This window comes from Rhagoletis pomonella, unplaced genomic scaffold, assembly GCF_013731165.1.
Source record: "Rhagoletis pomonella isolate Grant_MI unplaced genomic scaffold, Rhpom_1.0 Rhpom_scaffold_00005, whole genome shotgun sequence".
NCBI classification, from domain to species: Eukaryota; Metazoa; Arthropoda; class Insecta; order Diptera; family Tephritidae; genus Rhagoletis; species Rhagoletis pomonella.
This window is the reverse complement of record NW_023458559.1, coordinates 42,161,653-42,178,455: the sequence shown is the minus strand read 5'-3', so window position 1 is coordinate 42,178,455 and position 16,803 is coordinate 42,161,653. Positions and strand designations below refer to the sequence as shown.

The following is a 16,803-nucleotide window of genomic DNA, read 5'->3' as shown; positions in this document are numbered from 1 at the left end:
TTCACTTTCCAATGGTGCTGATTGCTGCAAGAATTATTTAGCGATTTAGAGCATAATCAACACAATATATGCACATAAATATGTATTATTTCACAGATCTCAGGGTCAGCTTAGAAATACGTTACCAAAATTATATAAAATTTAAGTAGGAATTATTTTTATTTATAACGTAAAAGCGCTATCTGTCCCAATCTGATAAGTATATTTCCCCTAAAGTTAACCCATTTTATTTAATTTGTCTCTCGTGAAAATATATATTTTATTTATAATTTTCAGATATGTACATATATTTTAAATTTTTGCTTTAATTTTTGTCTCCTTTTAATATTTAATTAGATACCTTAAGATTAAAATAAGCTTAAAACGAAACAGCACAGCAACCCTTTTCTGTTCATCTTGAGAACACAAAACCCTCTTTTGTTAAAATTCGGCGCTGCACAAAATCCTGGCTTTTATATTTTCCAACAAAATACCACTTCGCAACCCTGGATTTTCACGAAGCGTTTCATTCGGGTCGTAGTTTGGCTACTTCGGGCCATTCGGTGTTGTATGCCATATTGGCTGCCATATTGTTCACACTGTCATCGCCATATTGAACACCCTGTCAACTATCTGTCAACCCTAAGATATCTCACTTGTATTCTTCCACAATGCATTTGACTTTTAATAAAATTATGACATTTCATAAAATTCATGCTACCTGATCACTAGAAGAAGTTTTTTTATTTTAAAGCAGAAGATTTCATTAGTACATTCAAAGATGTGGAATGTGATGGACTTGAAAATGGGGTTGACCACTAAATAGGTTTCATACTTTGTACTTTAAACGACGATATCGATGGCTGAGTGGAAGATCGACCTACCTCGGCAGCAAGTTCGAAAACGCCCTATCTCAGAAAACTTTTCAAGAACGCCCTACTTCAGAATTTGATTCAAAAACGCTCTATTTCAGAATTATTTTGAAGAACACCCTATCTCAGAATTCGGTTCAAAAATGCCCTATCTCAAACGAAAATACATTGAAAATAAGCTGAGATAGGGCGTTTTTGAATCGGCAGCTGGAATAGGGCGTTCTTCAACCAAATTCTGAGATAGGGCGTTGTTGAAAAGTTTTCTGAGATAGAGCGTAGTTGAAAAATTTTCTGGGATAGGGCTGCCGAGATAGGTCGATCTTCCACTCAGCCATCGATATGTTAATTGTTTAGCGGTCTGTTCCAGTCGACTTCAGATTTTTTGCATACATTAGAATCTTTAAATTCAAACCAAAAAAACCAAAATATAAAAACGTTTTATTTGGGAAGAACATTCTTTAGAATTAGATTTTTAACTCGCAATATTATATTCAAAATACTAAAATGAAAAAATAACAGCATCGCGCGTGGTTTTTATTATAAAATAAAAAGAACAATTACCATGAAGTCTTCTTTAATTATTTATATCAGAGACATAACTATTATAAGAGAAAAGAATAAAAGTCAATCAATAATCATTATAGTAAGATAAATAGTTTTGGAGTAATCTATAATTATTTTTCAAGGACTTACATTATAAATATCAGAGAGAAAAATATGTTTAAGTCTTCAAAGACTTTTATTTTAAGACTTAATTATATAAGTCTTTTCATAATAATTATGAGCGCGAAACATTTTTTTAAGTCTTAAAAGACGGGACTTGTTCAGGAGCATTTCAGTTCGGGCCTAGTTGGGGGGTAGTTTGGGCCCAGTTGGGGCTCATAATTATCATCAATAGACTAAAATAATAAATAAGTCTCAAAATAAATGTCTTTGAAGACTTAAACAATTGATCTCAATTATAATTATTATGACAAGACTTATAATATAAGTCTCAAAATAAAAGTCTTTGAAGACTTAAAAATATTTATCTCGCTGGTAATTATTTTGAAAATACTTCTATTATATAAGTCTTAAAATAATAGTTATCGATGACTTAAAAAATTTCTCACACATAATTATTATCAAAAGACTTTTTTAATTCTTACGAAAATTTTGATGACTTTTTTAAAGCTCCACCATGAAATAATTATTATTCTGGGTCTCTGCTTTATATTTTTAATAAAATTAGTGCGAGCTACGTAAGTAAAAAAAATACCAAGCACTGATCATGGGTTTTGATTTGAAATATTATTACATTGGTATAAGTATGGGAAGGAAAATTCACCGATTTATTGTTTTAATATTATAAAAGTGGCAAGATAAAAGATAATACTCACAATTTATGAAACTTCAAAAATTTTATTAGCCGTCAAAAGTTGAGTATTGAAATTTTTTGTATCATGGACGAACGCACCAAAAGTTGATTTTCAATCGCTTCTTTTGTATGAAAATGGTTTCACATGCAAATAAATTTTGACAATTGAGAATTTTTATAAAAAGGAATCAAAAAAATTTGAAATTTTTGAATTTTTTTCATGGCAAACTGCCTTCAAAAATGTTAAAAGAAACAGAGGAGCAGGTGTGACTCTAGCTACAGCTTGGCGGCTGCATTTCTATTGGGTTTGAAGACATAAAGACAACGTAGGAGCGAAATAGTAGATGCGCCTGCCAAAAGCGCTGTTTACTTAGAAAGCGATATATGCAATGGACATAAAAATACTTCAGAAAAGCTACAGAATGACATCGGCATGGAAAGATTGCCGAATGATAACTGGTTTACAGACAGGTCACAGCACACTGGCGACGAACGCCTTCAAGATGGAAATCACTTCGCATTGAGTCAGGAGCCACGAAACACTGGAGCAGCTTCTATGCTTATGTCCGGCGCTATCTTCAATTCGAATGATATTATCACTATTGGTATCGATTTGGTTATCAAAATTGATAATAGTTATGGCTATCGATACCCTTTAGATATCGCTTTTGATTTTTACTTGTAACTTGTTATTGCCATTACATATCGATACGACCGCATAAGAACCTAACCGTGGCATTACCGTGGCAAGGGGCGCCACCGCGGTTTAAAATTTGTTTTCTCCGCCACTGATGCGGCCTCGTCGGGTAGACAGGTGTTCGTGCAATCAAGATAAACACAACCAACAACAGCAAAAACTAAATAACAACATAACGGAGGAGAAATAGATTGATAGCGACAGGGTTAGTTGTTCGCTACAATCCCAATGGAAGACGCCAGGAGTGAATACTCGGACATGGAAAGCATATGCATCGGCGGTCAGCTTGGTAAGAGAAAAAGAGCTGCAAGCGAGTTCCACAAAGAGAGATTGCAAAAAGGCCAAGAAAGTGCGAAACGTGACAAGATGAAAGCTGCGCAACAGGTGAACAACGATAAGTAGGCGGACAAAAGCCGGTACAGTGAGGATGATAAGGCCTCCAAGGCGTTCACGCAGTGGGGCGAAAGGCGTGGCAACGAGCGGGAAATAGAGCCAAAATAAGTCAGATAGCCAGGCAGCCAGATAATGCCTATTGGCGCTTATTGACCGCAGTGGGCCCAATGAACAGATAACTACCGAAAAGAAAAATTGGACGAAGCTGCTAAGCCAATACAACTTATAGTTCAATAAATCGCTGAACATCTCAGAAGTACGGAGCTATGTATATTCTGTGGAAAGTTTGATATGGAATTTAAACTCAAGTGTTGAAGTAAATTAAGGTTCAGATCTAACCTTACCTTGATCAATTCGGTCAATACCGACTAAGAGGGCTCTCTCTTTTTACAATGCTTACTCAGATATAGAAGAGCTGATTTGGAAACTTTTTATGTCGCTTGTATGGATACGTTTTTATAATTAAGCTTGGATTGAAGTTCAATTTAGAGAAAATATTTTTATTCCAGTGAATATTGCAGATTAAGTTATCTGCTTGTTAAAAGTATTTTCCTTTTCTGAACAGTTTCGAGAGTACCATCAGCGAGCCAGATATTTAAATTGACGTCTGAGTATATTAGAATAATTGTTCACTTAACACCCACACAAGAATAAAATTGTAGTAATCGTAAATAGATTTACTGCCAACGAAAATAATGTATGTCAATTCGCCAGCTTCACCTCAGTGCGCCTTTCTAAATACATATATATATCTGTGTTCGTATGGAATAGTAGCTTATGTCGAAAGGCTGGCTTTAGTATAATGCGGCATTCGCAGCATACGATTGCGAATGACTCACTGGCGCCGAGCTTTTGAAGAACTTTTGGCAAACGAACGTGCAGATATAGTCCCGCTACTAGAAAGTCAATAATCTTATTAAGTCTCATCAAAAAATTCCTTGCCATTTAAAGAATAAAGGGAATGCCGCATTATACTAAAGCCAGCTTCCCGACATAAGCTACTATTCCATACGAACACAGATATTTTTTCCCATCATCCAAAGCCAGCCAGCCATTCGTTTGGCAGCTCAAAAAGAAATCAAAAATAATCAAATGAAATGATCAGCCAAAGATGTAACGGTTTAAATGAATGGAAGTTGTATTAACTAAATGTCTTTTCGATTAATTTCAAAAGTGTTAATTAAGTTTTTGTGCCAATTTTCATGCAAATTATAAAACTTGTTTCCAATATTTCAACCACTCTAGAGTTTTAACAATAAAACTAACAGGCTGTTACACTGTCATATGGACGAGTACTATGTGTGTATGTAGTATGCCAAGATTATTGACGAAAGCATTCGCACACACGTTGCCACCGCTGACTCACCAACCAAAATTCAATGGTCAACAGAGGTGTCTCAGGAGAATCAAACGCACAAAAAAAGCATCCCTACAAGACATTGCTGAGCACTTTAGGCAAAAATTCTCACACATTTACACTTTTGTTTTTGTAGTACGGCATAAATGAGTAGTTTGTCTATTAGTACTGAGGACTTTCTGATGACAACATTGAGGGGAAAGTACTCAATTTTTGCCCATGGCCTGAACGAAAATGAGGACTTTGATAAGCACTTTTGTGATTAGGGATAATGATAATATGAGTACTCATATGATACTCAGCTGTCTTGTAGGGATGCTTTGTAACATTTTTGTAGTAAATAGTTAGGTTGTGTTGGTGGTTAGAGTCATCCAATGTTGCTTGGAACACCAACCAATAAACCATATTGTCTACCTGGTCGAGCCGGCTGCTTTCAAGTGTTTGCGCCGTGCCGGTCTTCTTCTCCCTACCGTCGCCTGCGCTGCGTGTCTGTCTTTCAGGTTGTCTCGTTAGCGTGTAAGCGAGCGAGCGTTAGCTTCGAAACGCTTGCATTGCCAAATACTGGTACCATAGCGAAGTTCAAGCGCTGGCACTGATGATGATGGCAATGGTGATGATGATGATGACGACGACAACAATGGTGGTGGTGGTAAAAGAAAATAAAGCTAAGGAAAGCATACACGACATTCGCAGCGACAACAACAAATAAACCACATAATAACAACAACAAATGTGCTTTATGTATTTAACTGGCAGAACTAGTTACTTTTTCTAGAGCCATCGTTTTGTTTTTTTTTTATTGCAAGAGTACGAGTATTTCACTATATTTTTTATTGCCTTGTCTGCCGGTTTTTGTGTTCGAGAAGGAAGCTAAGGAGCGTTATTTACTGGCATATGCAGACAAAGTGGTATTTATGTGCGATATTGTGTATATGTGTTAACTTTATTATGAGCGATGTCTTCGCTGCTCTAAAAATAGGAAGTGATAAAACTTGAACGCATTAACTGCCAACGAGTTAATTCGTATACTTAACTCAATTAGCGTAATTAATAAGTGTGCTAATATGATTTGCTGACGATTTTCGACGGCTAAGCATTTTTTTTTTTCTTCTAGCTAAAGTGAGTCTGATATTTAGTTGCGTATTAAAAATTTTTTTTTTGTCCCCCCACCAGCAACAGAAAACTATTATTTGCTGAACTGCTAAGAGACCCGTTGCACCCTAGTTAGCACAGCTCAGGTCAGGATGATGCCATAGACTCAACAGCTACTGCCCTCGGCTGAACTCACCCACCCTGCCTGCAAGGTCCTCATGACATCAACACCTCTAATCAGAACATCTAGTGTAACTTCTTTGTTAAAATGGAGAAACATTTAATTAAAATAATAAAGTAAAATAAATATAAAAAAAAACTATAAAATGAATTAAAATAAAATAAGTAAAAATGAAATAACTGATAATAAATTAAAATATAAACAATACGGGAAATAATATAAAATAAAATAAAACGAGACAAAATAATACAAAAAAAAATATAAAAATTAATTAAAATAATATTTTACACACACGTGTATGCAGAAAGGTAATCAACAATCAAATAGTCATTACCGTGCATAAATTCAGTTTCCTATACATACTATAAAATGGCTATTTTTCCATTTTAGTCCAAAAGTGGGTCAGTCTGATATTATTTTGTGTATTAACGAGTATCTTTACCACGCCCCTTTTAACGTTTACAAACAAAAATTACATAAAAAAAACAATGTTTCCAATGTGCAATAACACACAATGTGTTTGTTAAAAATTAACTAATGAACCAACTAATAAACTTAAATGACTCTCAAGCTTTATTTCTGCTTATTTGTGCCCATTTTCAACACGGTCAATTTACTAAGCCACATACATACATACATGCATGCATACATATGCACGTATGTTTTTACTTATTTTTATTTATGCAAATAGTTTCTTCTCACAAGTTTTTTTTTTTTTTAAATACAGCAGCAAATATGGTTATCGCCAGGGAAATGCACACATTCGTAACAACACGCAGATTTTATAGAGATGGGATTTTTATGCAGTTGCGAGCGCTTACATACTAGAATGCCAATGAGTCACCTAATATTATGGGTGAACATACATATTTTTTTCTAATAATTTTATTTGTTTGTATGTGATATGTTTGGTGATGCAGTGCCTGCCACTTAAATAGGAGCCCCCTCTGATCCTTTGTGCATATATATCGGCAGATTTCCTGTGCTTTAATTATTATTCATTAATTTTTTATAAAAATATAATATATTCTATAACAAAAAATATGCAAATCCGGTTTTCAAATTTAGTTCAACAAATTTTCCTCAAAATTTCAAACTTAAAGAAAAAGTTTGAACTTTTTTAGTGTGGAGTTTTTCAGCCCATTCGATTTTAGTAACAAGTTTAAAATTTTCAAAAAACCGCGTTGTTTTTAAACATTTCGATGCGGTTGCCCTCTCACTTTAAGAAAACTTTGCGCAGGATTTTGAAATTTTGACTGCAAAATATTTTGAGAAAGCAAATTAGGTAATTTTTTCTCTTAATTTCTTAGGAATAAATGCAGAAAACTTTTTAACAGACTTTCGGATATTTTTTACGACTACTTTGGGATTTGTTTTAATCTATTTCGAATTTCTTGCGGGTTTCGAGATTTTTTGATATTCTTTCAGGACTCAGAACAATTTTTACTTCAAGAAATAAAGCACAAAATTCGCTTAAACTTTTTCTAACAGGGTTGAAATTTTGTTCAAGATTTCTCATGATTTCCTGAAATTTTTTGGAAGATTTAGGGATATTTTCGGTTTTTTCTGGATTTAGACTATAAAATATTTTAAAAATGTTTTGAAAAAAAGTTCGGTGATTTTTTCTTTTTTTATGCAGCAGACTATCCAGAGTTTTCTCGATATTTTTTCAGGATTTTCTTGGGAATTTTTTCAGACGGTATGTGTTTTTTGGAATATTTTGGGAATTTTCAGGTTCAAGAATATTTATGTAAATCTTAAATTTTCTTTCAATGAATGCAAAAAAAGGAAATGCAATTCAAGTGAAAAATGATATTTCCCTCTGTCAGTTTTCATATTAAATTCAAATAATAAAAAAAAAAAAAACAATTTTCACTTAAATTGATTTTGTAAAATCAATTATTGGTTTTTATTAAAAACTGGGCTCGAATCGTCACTTACGATATCGTATTACTCGTCACGTAAAAACACATTTTTCGGAATGACATACATACGTGAACGTACTTATGATTTTCGATCCGTGAACGGATGTTACGATTCGAGTCCTGCTCTCTAATAAAAAATGAATAAAAAAGTACATATCGTCACCTGAAATGCAAAAAGACGTAACATCGTAAATGAAATGGAGAAAGTCGTGACTAATATTTTATTTTATTTTTTTTTTATAAAATGATGTGGGGAGTTGTAATTCAATGAAATCTATCATATAAATCAAAAAGTGAATTTTGAATTTTTTATTAGTTATGACTTTTTGCATTTCAACAATAATGTTTGTTACGTTTTTTTTTTGCATTTCAGGTGACGATATGTATGTTCTTAACCCTGGTAGCAATTTTTTATACATATTTTTTTACGTTGCTTTTTAACTGCTTCATTAAATAGTTGTCTGCCCAAATACAAATATTTAATATGTTTTAACACCGGAAACAGCAGCGCTTACAACACCAACCACAGCGACTGTTTAGTTTTTTGTTTAGTTTTTGTTTCTACTGCTTTGCATGCCATACTCGTAAAAATTGGCGAAAGCTGTAACAAGACCCATTCTAAATTGACATCGAAAGAAAGTAACGGTCTACACAGTTATTAAGTTATGAATTACGCTTGAGTCGGGCTTAGAAAATAATCACCACCCACATACGCCCCTACATACTTTCTTTGGCTTAGGCTTTGGCTTATCGCGCGCTGGGCTTTAAGCCGCTATATAATATGTATGTTTGTATATAACGTGGAATATGTATGAATGTATGCATGTATTTGTGTGCACCATGTGGGCAGCTAGTTTGTTTGTATGCAAATTTCTGTTTACCTAATTTCAACTCCAATTCGAATGACTCTGCTTAGGGGCCTTTGGTTGGATCGACGGCACCCCTGTTGCCTTTGCCGCTTGACTGTGGAAGTTGGCCGTGGAAGTAGTAATAGTTTTTGTTGTTGTTATTACTTTTGTATTTTTCGTTTATTCGTATTGTTATTGCTGACTGGGCACAAGTGCTGACTGTGACGACGGACTTGCAACTGAGGTCGCACGCTTCGGTATGCGGGTGCAGGGAGCGGTCGATATTTTTGAATCAAAAAAAAAAAAAAAACAATCTTAACCGTCGATTTGTTCGATTCTTACTTTTTCAGTGTAGATATTTCTGCTGCTTGTTCGCATTAATGAGCCAACAACAATTTTTGTATATTTTTTTTATCGCTTAGCTGTTGATTTCTTTAGCACTGCTTCAAACGAAAAATTCCGAAAATGCAAACAACAACTTTTAATTAAAACTGATTTTTTGTTGAATTGCTGAGTCGCGAGCGCTGTCGTTGCCAATTAAAGTTTCGTAAGAAATAACAACAACAAAACACGCACAATAATAAATATTCATATATGTATATATTTTTTCTTAACAAAACTAGGCCTGCAACGCGCTTTTGTCCCGATTTCGCGCCAGAACCTTCGCATACAATTCAATTTAATTCGTAATTGAAATTACACACAGGCACAGTGGTGTCAGAAACACACCTGTACATATGTATGTATAGGTAGCAATGTATGTACGTTTGTTCCGTAGTAGCCCCGTATCACTTTCTCGTTCGTCGATCACACGAAACTCTCCTTTTAATTCCTGTTTGTCGACTTAACTCTTTAGTGCGATCACTTGCGTCTTCTTGAAACAAAGCGTTACTTTTTTTTTGCCACCAGTTTGCACTTTTGAATACTTTTTTACTTAAACTACTTTTCTGTAGCTCCACCGGCACCGCTTTGGGGAACGAACCAACGTTTGTTTGCTGTGAAAGATGAATTGTAACTGACTGCTTGGTTGGCTGGTGGCCGTTTGGCTTGTTGGTGCGCCTCGCTGCCAACTTCTTGCCTTGCCTTGCAGAAACACATGTGCTTTGCAGTGGTGTGTGGCGTGGAGTGCGCGCGCGTATCTTCTTCCCCGTCAGCTTTCGGTGGTTTTTATTTATTGTTATCTACAAGTTCGTACAACAAGGCATTTGTTGTTATTTATTGTTGACTATTGGACGTTAACTTTGGCGGATTTCTGTGTTGGTGTTTTGTTTTTCGGCAGTTATTCGATAGCTTTTGTGGTGATTGAGTCGGTAAGGCAGTGCGAATGAGCGACTTGTTGCTCTTCAATTGACTCTGGGGTGAGCTGAGACGTTGCCCGTTAACAACCCTTAAGCATAAAATTATGAATGTGCTCTTATATCTTGGAGAATATGTTCGATCATTTACTTACCTTTGAGACATTTTAGAGAGGGTGGCTAAGTAATATGCGGAGCAAAAAAGCAAAAGACAGCTGGCCGTTTTTTTGAAGTGCGACAAAAGGTGGTAACTTCTGCCTTCACGCAAATCCACGAAGAGTTCTTGCTCTTGTGCTGTGCTATGGTGTTAAGGGCCGGTTGTTCAATGTCTGGTTAACACTACTTGCCGGTTAAAGATAATGATGCTTAACCGGCAAGTAGTGATAACCAGACATTGAACAACCGGCCCTAAGAGCCAGTTACTAAAGGTCTGGTTAGCACTAACTACAGGTTGAATATGCTATGGAGTCGATTTCGTCGATAACGATGTTTAACCTGCAGTTAGTGTTAACCAGATTTTGAGAAACCGGCCCTAAAGGCCGTTGGCACCATGTCTGGTTAATTGTAAAGGCTCTGTTATGCATACTTGGCAGTGGATACACTGCTATACCATTTTTACGTAGAAATCAAAAACCAACAGCCTTTTACGTATGTAATAGCCTTCGTTAAATTCAAATCCAGCCCATTCTCGAAGAGAATTTTTATGGAAGAGAGCTAAACTTTTCTTTAGAGAATGGGCTTCACCAAATTTGTTTCTCGATTTCTACATTTGCATTTCATTTTCAAGGTAAAGTGATTTATAAATATACGCTTCAAACACTTATAAATATTTGCATTTAAAAACTTTAAATAAGCTTTTTGCTATAAATATTTATTTTACGCTTGTAGAAGTAAACTTAGTGCAAGTTTATTTCAAAAACTCCTTTAGAAATGCTTGTTAATCAGATTTCAACTATTAAAAGCAGAGCCTATTTAATTTACAAATAGGAAGAGGTCATAAAAGCAAAGTATACTGGTTTTTTTACTCGATTAATCAAGATTTTGATTACTCAAAACTATAATTAATCGAGTTACTTGATATATGATTACTCAAAAAATTATATTTGCTCGTTAAATGAGTTTGCTTTGGAAAATGCTTATTTTCTTTCTTACATTCTGTACATGAAAAAATTATTTTTTGAAAACAGAAACGTTGTTTTCAAAGTATCAAGGAACTTCAACTGCTTTATATGTAAACAGTACTTTGAAATGTTGATTGCTCATTTTACTCATAATGTTGATTAATCATAAAGCAAACTACTCATATATTTTTGTTTTTGGTTAATCAAAATCTTGGTTACTCGAGTAATTGAACTTTTGAGTAATCATAATTTCCAATTAATAGAATAATTGAGTTATTTACTTTATGATTAACTAAAATTTTGAATAATCAATTAATCGCACAGCCCTAATATAAATACATAGATATATGTATGTGCATAGCGAGGCGCAGATGCTCCCAGTAAGAGAACACAACATAAATCTGAGCTAATAGTATCTGGTAGGCTGCTATAGGCGCGAGCACCCGAACAAACACTTGTTACAACCAGAACATCCTGCTCCCCCCAGCGCCGGAGCTTATTTAGCAAACCATCCAACGGGTACGGATGGTTTATTTGTACAAGGATTTTGGGTTATTGTGTTCAAACGCGTGACCCGAATCAATGTTTCGACTGCGCTCTTTCTAAAGGGCTTGGTGTCACACCCCCTCCTCCTCCGTCCACCATTACAAAACCATTGTACAAATAATTGAACATTTCCCAATTCAACTAACACTTCTCTCCTTTTGGCCTGACTGCATCGAAATAGCAGGTTTCCTTCGCTACCCTTTAGTTAAGCTTGACGTCAACGATTGAAAATTAGCTCCAACGTCCACAATCTTGCCATACCGATCTCTATACAAATCTAAATTTTTCCGACTGGGTAATAATAAGTGATGCCAAGTTCAAACTCCAATGTATTATTGAATCATGGTCTGGCAACATCATTTCTGCATATGTCATTTAATTCTGTGCAAGTGGATTTATTTTCATAGCTATCGTACAATCATCTGCAAGGCATCGAAATTTCTAAAAAAGTAACTTGTTTTCATCTGTAAACTTATCAATATTGTGCTTAAATCGATAATTGCGCAAGTTGTAAGTATAATGGCAAATTAAGAAGAATAACGCTTTGTTTTTCATATTTATGCAGTGACGAATCAAGTGTGAGAAGTGGTTGCTACTTCCTCAATTGTGAAAGTAAGCCAAGGGGAGTTGGGTGGAATAAACTTAATGCTTTAGGCATGTGATACATCACATATGAGTATAGCATATTTTGTGACTTTTATTGGAGGTATTTGAATACAGTTCAATGAATTTCATGGTCTGTTTATTAAGTCTGAATTAAAAAGACTTGAAATTTCGGTAGTACTGCTGCTGATATGAAAATATTTGTTTAAAGACGTGATAACTTTTTACATATGTTCATACATATGTATGTATGTATATGAACCCCAGCTTACCAGAAGCCATACAACCGTTTAGTTATCTTGATAATGAACTCTACTTCATTAACTTGAGTTCAGCGACCATAAAATATGTATCTTGTATTATTCTTTGAAGCTGCACATATGCTTCAAATAGGGTGTGTTATTAGCACTCCTTGCGGCAAGCTTAGAATTTGATATCAGTTGCGTTAAGTATTGAATGAATCATTTGTTTAGTTGCGGGCGTTAATTCGCGCTGTCGCTGTATGCATCATGTCTGTTGCTCTAAATCGCAGTGCAATGATGGCATTTCCGTGCATTTGCATACTTACATACTTCTGTGAATAATATTTATGTTTATACTATGTGTGCTTCCATTCCTCTCTTTTAATGTTTTATATGTACAAATATTACTTGCATTGATTTTTTAGCTGCACGCATCCCTCACATTGCATTCTAACAACGCAGTCATTGTGCACATAGTGCTTCACAAACGCAGTGATGTCACGCAACTTAAACAATCCACCCGGTGGTCATCGTGATTATGGTGCTACCTCGAGCAGTACAAACGCTATATTGCCGGATGTCAACTTTTCGGGTTTCAGTCCCACTGAGTTCATGTCGTTAAGTGAGGATATTGGTCAAAACATTAGCGCAGTAAATTCTAGCTCCAGACAATTGGAGAAAATACTTAAAGTTATTGGCACACGCCGGGAGCAACAGGCGACACGCAACAAGGTACATAACATACACGGTGAGGCGAATACGCGCATTGAGACGCTCAGTCGGGATTTACAACGTCTAACGTCTGTGGTTCGACGAGGTGACAAACAACAAAAGCTACAGCTTGAAAAGTTGACCAATGATTTCCGCAATGTAGTGGAGAAATATTCATCCGTACAGAAACGGATCACTGCGGCATTGCGGCAAAGTATTGAACAGCAGGGGCAACAACAGGATGAACAGGCAGAGCGTGCGGAATTTTTGCAACAACAGGCTCAAATGACGGCAGGCTTACAATTCGAACAGGATATGATGGTTGATAGGGAACGTCAGCTGCGTCAGATTGAAGCTGATGTGCTGGACGTGAACGCGATTATGCGACGCGTATATGATATCGTACAAACGCAGGGGGAACAAGTGGGTATGTATTTAATGCAATAAAAAAAACACGTATTTAAACTACCTTTCAATTTACTTTTTGAATATTAAATAATAAATTTTTTTTACAGAAAACATAGAAAGTAGCGTTGAAACCGCTGCAACTGATGTGGAATTGGGACGTGATGAGCTGGCTAAAGCCGCGCAGTATCGTCGAAGTTATCGTCGTAGAATTCTAATACTTTTGGCGATTGCTGTGATAATAGGATTAATTGTGACAGGCGTTATTGTAGCCAAGATAACTAGTTAATTTGTTATATGTATATGTATGTGTATGTGTTGATGTGTTTAAAACAAAATGGTATGTTTTAAAAACGTTGTCATTGTAATGATAACACGCATACAAACATGTACGATTATGTGCTTCTACAAGAAGTGTTTGGACATTAATCTTTTTTTATTGTTATAAATGTGTAGTAGTAGTAGTGAGTTAATAAAATAATAAGGCCCGTATTAATAATTAAAAAATGAACACGAAAATCAAATGCAACAAATAAATTATATACGTACATACATACATGTTTAACCAATAAATAAAATACATACTTTATCGCTAAAAACATTTACTGCTGACGTTATAAGTGTTGAGGGTATTTCGGTTTATAAGATTGGATAGTTTGAAAACATGTTCAGCCCAATTCTGAATACCCCCACGGAGTTTGTTCCTCGGGAAATTGTTTCTCCCGAGAAAGAAATGGTCCATTAATTAACTACCAAGAGTAGCATTTTCCCCGAAAGTTTGGGAGAAGGAAATTCGAACTTCGAAAGAGCTGTTTGAAACTTTTTTGTCAGCTCAACTACGCAATTTAATATAAAATATCCTCGGATAATTTTCATTCATAATAGGAGGAAAGGAAACAGAGAGGAAACTCCCAGGGATCGATCTGGTTGGGAAATTATTTAGGGGCAGTCAAGTGAGGCGCGTTTAAGATACACAAGGGAAGCATCCGGCGCTACAGAGATGGAATTACTTCAGTCTAGGTCGACGATAACAGGACACTGAAGATTGCATCAGGAATGTAAGTGCATCCGGAAGGAAGTGCATAAAAAATGGACAAGTCGCGTGTACGCACGGCTTCTTTTCCAGTATATTTTTTAAATTCCGCTAGTAGCGCCCAGAAGTATACTTTAATGTAATATATATAAAACAACTGAAGTTTGGTAGCACTGATCAGTGCTGTCAATTTTGGTTAAACAGCTGATTTTGACATATCCGCACGTGCTTTTGGCAATCAAAAATAAATAAACAAAAAGGTGAACTATTTTGTAAACATCAGAATGGTCCAAGGAAAATTTAAAAAGGCGAAATTGCCAGCCAGTGTGCAACAAAAGCAAAAACAGAAAAATGCCAAAGCATTTACAAGAAGATCTAGTGAGTAAGGGTTGATATGGTGCAAAGAATGTTTGCAATATCCACTACGTCGCATGCGGTATTCTTTGTGTGTATTTAATTTCTTGTCGTTTTTGTTTGCAGATGCTCCCATTCAGGCAAAGAAAACGAAATTCAATGAACAACAAAAGATTAAAAACGCCATCTCAAAGACTGTCAACAAATCTGTAGAAAATGAGTTGCGTTCGCGTGCCTTTGAAGGCCAAATAAAACTCAGCAAGGCACAGGAAGCGGTGACGAAACATCATCAAGCAAAGGCGCAAGCTGCTGCTGAGGAAGCGCCATCCACGTCAGCGTAGCAATTTAAAGCTTAATGTTTATAGAGAATATAATTCTTGAGGTGTTTTGTGGATATATCTATACATACTTACATATCGTCACCTGAAATGCAAAATTCAACTATAAAGAAATGTTTTAATATACATATATGTATCTTGAAACTATTAATATTTTGTATTTTTAGATTTACTGGTCGCTAATTAGAGAGTATGGTTGGTTGTGGCGCCAAAACCTATGAAGTCACTTTAAAAGATCAATTCCGTTCGAACTCCTATTCAAAGTAGAAATGTGAGATAGATTTAAGGCTAATAAGTATGTTTACGATTTGATAGCATGAACCTACATACATATGTCTTTAATTCATTACGGAATCGTACAACCGAAAAACTTGGGGCATGAATAACCATGGATTCCAGAGAATGCACATCACCGCTACTGTATTGAACTACATCATCATAGAGACCTAGCGTCGACCTAGTGATAGGACGGTTCTAGTCGCGGTTGGCCTGTCGAAGGGATTTGTCAGTGTTAAACATGCGACGCTTTGCCAAGCCATCTGAGACTCGCCGCTTCTAGATAGGACAAATCGGTTGATAACCAGCTATCTTTATGGACGTTAGTTGAATTGTGAAACGATAACTCTCATCCACGTAGAATTAAACATAGATGACGCAAGGCGACCATCTGTCCCAGGTGCTTTTTAACCACTACATGCTCAAACTCCCTCCTCCGCCAATCTTAATGGATACATTTTAAAACGTATCAGAACGCACTTACAGACTGCCATCTTATGTCGTCCGAGTAATAATAGCACAACACCATACTAACGGAGAAGTTTCTCGGATGTCATTGTAGTGACTACATCAACAATCCGTGCATCATCGCCCAAAAATCTTTAAATCTTTGCTAAATGAGTTTACTGATGCCACGATGACTGTTACATCTCTGAATGCTTTGAGAAAGCTTTCGGAACTCTAATCGGTTACAGTTTCTAAGTGTGCAGCTGAAATTGAAAGGCATACAAACACAGCAATCCAGGGTGTCACACGTGAGGAGGGGAGCCGACCCATGAGTTGTGAGCGGATTCCACCTATTCTGGCGCAAGGGATGTACATTAGACTGCATCACCAAAAAAAGTTGCGGTTTTTACACCGGGATTACAAAATTTATTATATTTTAAGACGTCCACCAAAATATTTCGGAAAAATATTAAGATTTAAGCGAGCTGGACCGATTTGAAAATACCTCCAAAAATGAAGTTTTTTATGAATAAAAATAGTTTCTTAAAGAACTTTTTGAAAAAAGTCCCCTCAGATCACAAATTAGATTAAGCTTAAAAAATCTGCATAAAAATATTTAAAAATCTTTTCAACGGAATCGTAAGAATGAGATTTTTGATGCTGTTTTTTTACTTTTTTCAAAGATTGGTTTACGAAAAACTTGAATAACTGGGCCAAAAATGTTCTGATTT

General features: G+C 35.6%; 3 protein-coding genes across 6 annotated transcripts in view; 2 read left to right on the top strand and 1 right to left on the bottom strand.

Annotated features, from left to right (window-relative positions):
* LOC118738951 (unconventional myosin IC-like) overlaps positions 1-9,839 on the bottom strand; it is a 58,260-nt gene extending 48,421 nt beyond the window's left edge. For 2 of the 3 annotated variants that reach the window (XM_036470006.1, XM_036470007.1), the window contains exon 1: positions 8,735-9,839. The gene's annotated coding sequence lies outside the window, so the exon portion shown is untranslated. The remainder of the gene's footprint in view (positions 1-8,734) is intronic. The other variant, XM_036470008.1, reaches the window with a different exon arrangement.
* A 2,159-nt stretch (positions 9,840-11,998) lies between these two features.
* On the top strand, positions 11,999-14,146 carry LOC118738950 (syntaxin-12-like). Of its 2 annotated transcripts, none has more exons than XM_036470002.1 (3): positions 11,999-12,173; positions 12,934-13,646; positions 13,735-14,145. In XM_036470002.1, exons 2-3 carry the CDS (start codon positions 13,004-13,006, stop codon positions 13,911-13,913), a joined length of 822 nt encoding a protein of 273 aa, XP_036325895.1. In that variant the 5' UTR covers positions 11,999-12,173; positions 12,934-13,003; the 3' UTR covers positions 13,914-14,145. The 2 variants fall into 2 exon arrangements, with proteins under 2 accessions (XP_036325895.1, XP_036325896.1); XM_036470003.1 differs by lacking the exon at positions 11,999-12,173 and adding an exon at positions 12,211-12,275 and having other exon boundaries at positions 13,735-14,146.
* Positions 14,147-14,872: 726 nt separating this feature from the next.
* On the top strand, positions 14,873-15,498 carry LOC118739894. Its single transcript, XM_036471390.1, has 2 exons — positions 14,873-15,035; positions 15,138-15,498. The coding sequence occupies exons 1-2, from the start codon at positions 14,942-14,944 to the stop codon at positions 15,350-15,352; spliced, it is 309 nt and encodes a 102-aa protein (XP_036327283.1). The 5' UTR covers positions 14,873-14,941; the 3' UTR covers positions 15,353-15,498.
* Positions 15,499-16,803: the final 1,305 nt, after the last annotated feature.

Bases quoted from the DNA above. Each gene is read 5' to 3' on its own strand.
- LOC118738950 (XM_036470003.1), top strand. From the start codon at position 13,004: ATGTCACGCAACTTAAACAATCCACCCGGTGGTCATCGTGATTATGGT. The intron at 13,647-13,734 runs GTATGTATTTAA...TTTTTTTTACAG, and splicing joins AACGCAGGGGGAACAAGTGG to AAAACATAGAAAGTAGCGTT.
- LOC118739894 (XM_036471390.1), top strand. From the start codon at position 14,942: ATGGTCCAAGGAAAATTTAAAAAGGCGAAATTGCCAGCCAGTGTGCAA. The intron at 15,036-15,137 runs GTGAGTAAGGGT...TTTTGTTTGCAG, and splicing joins AGCATTTACAAGAAGATCTA to ATGCTCCCATTCAGGCAAAG.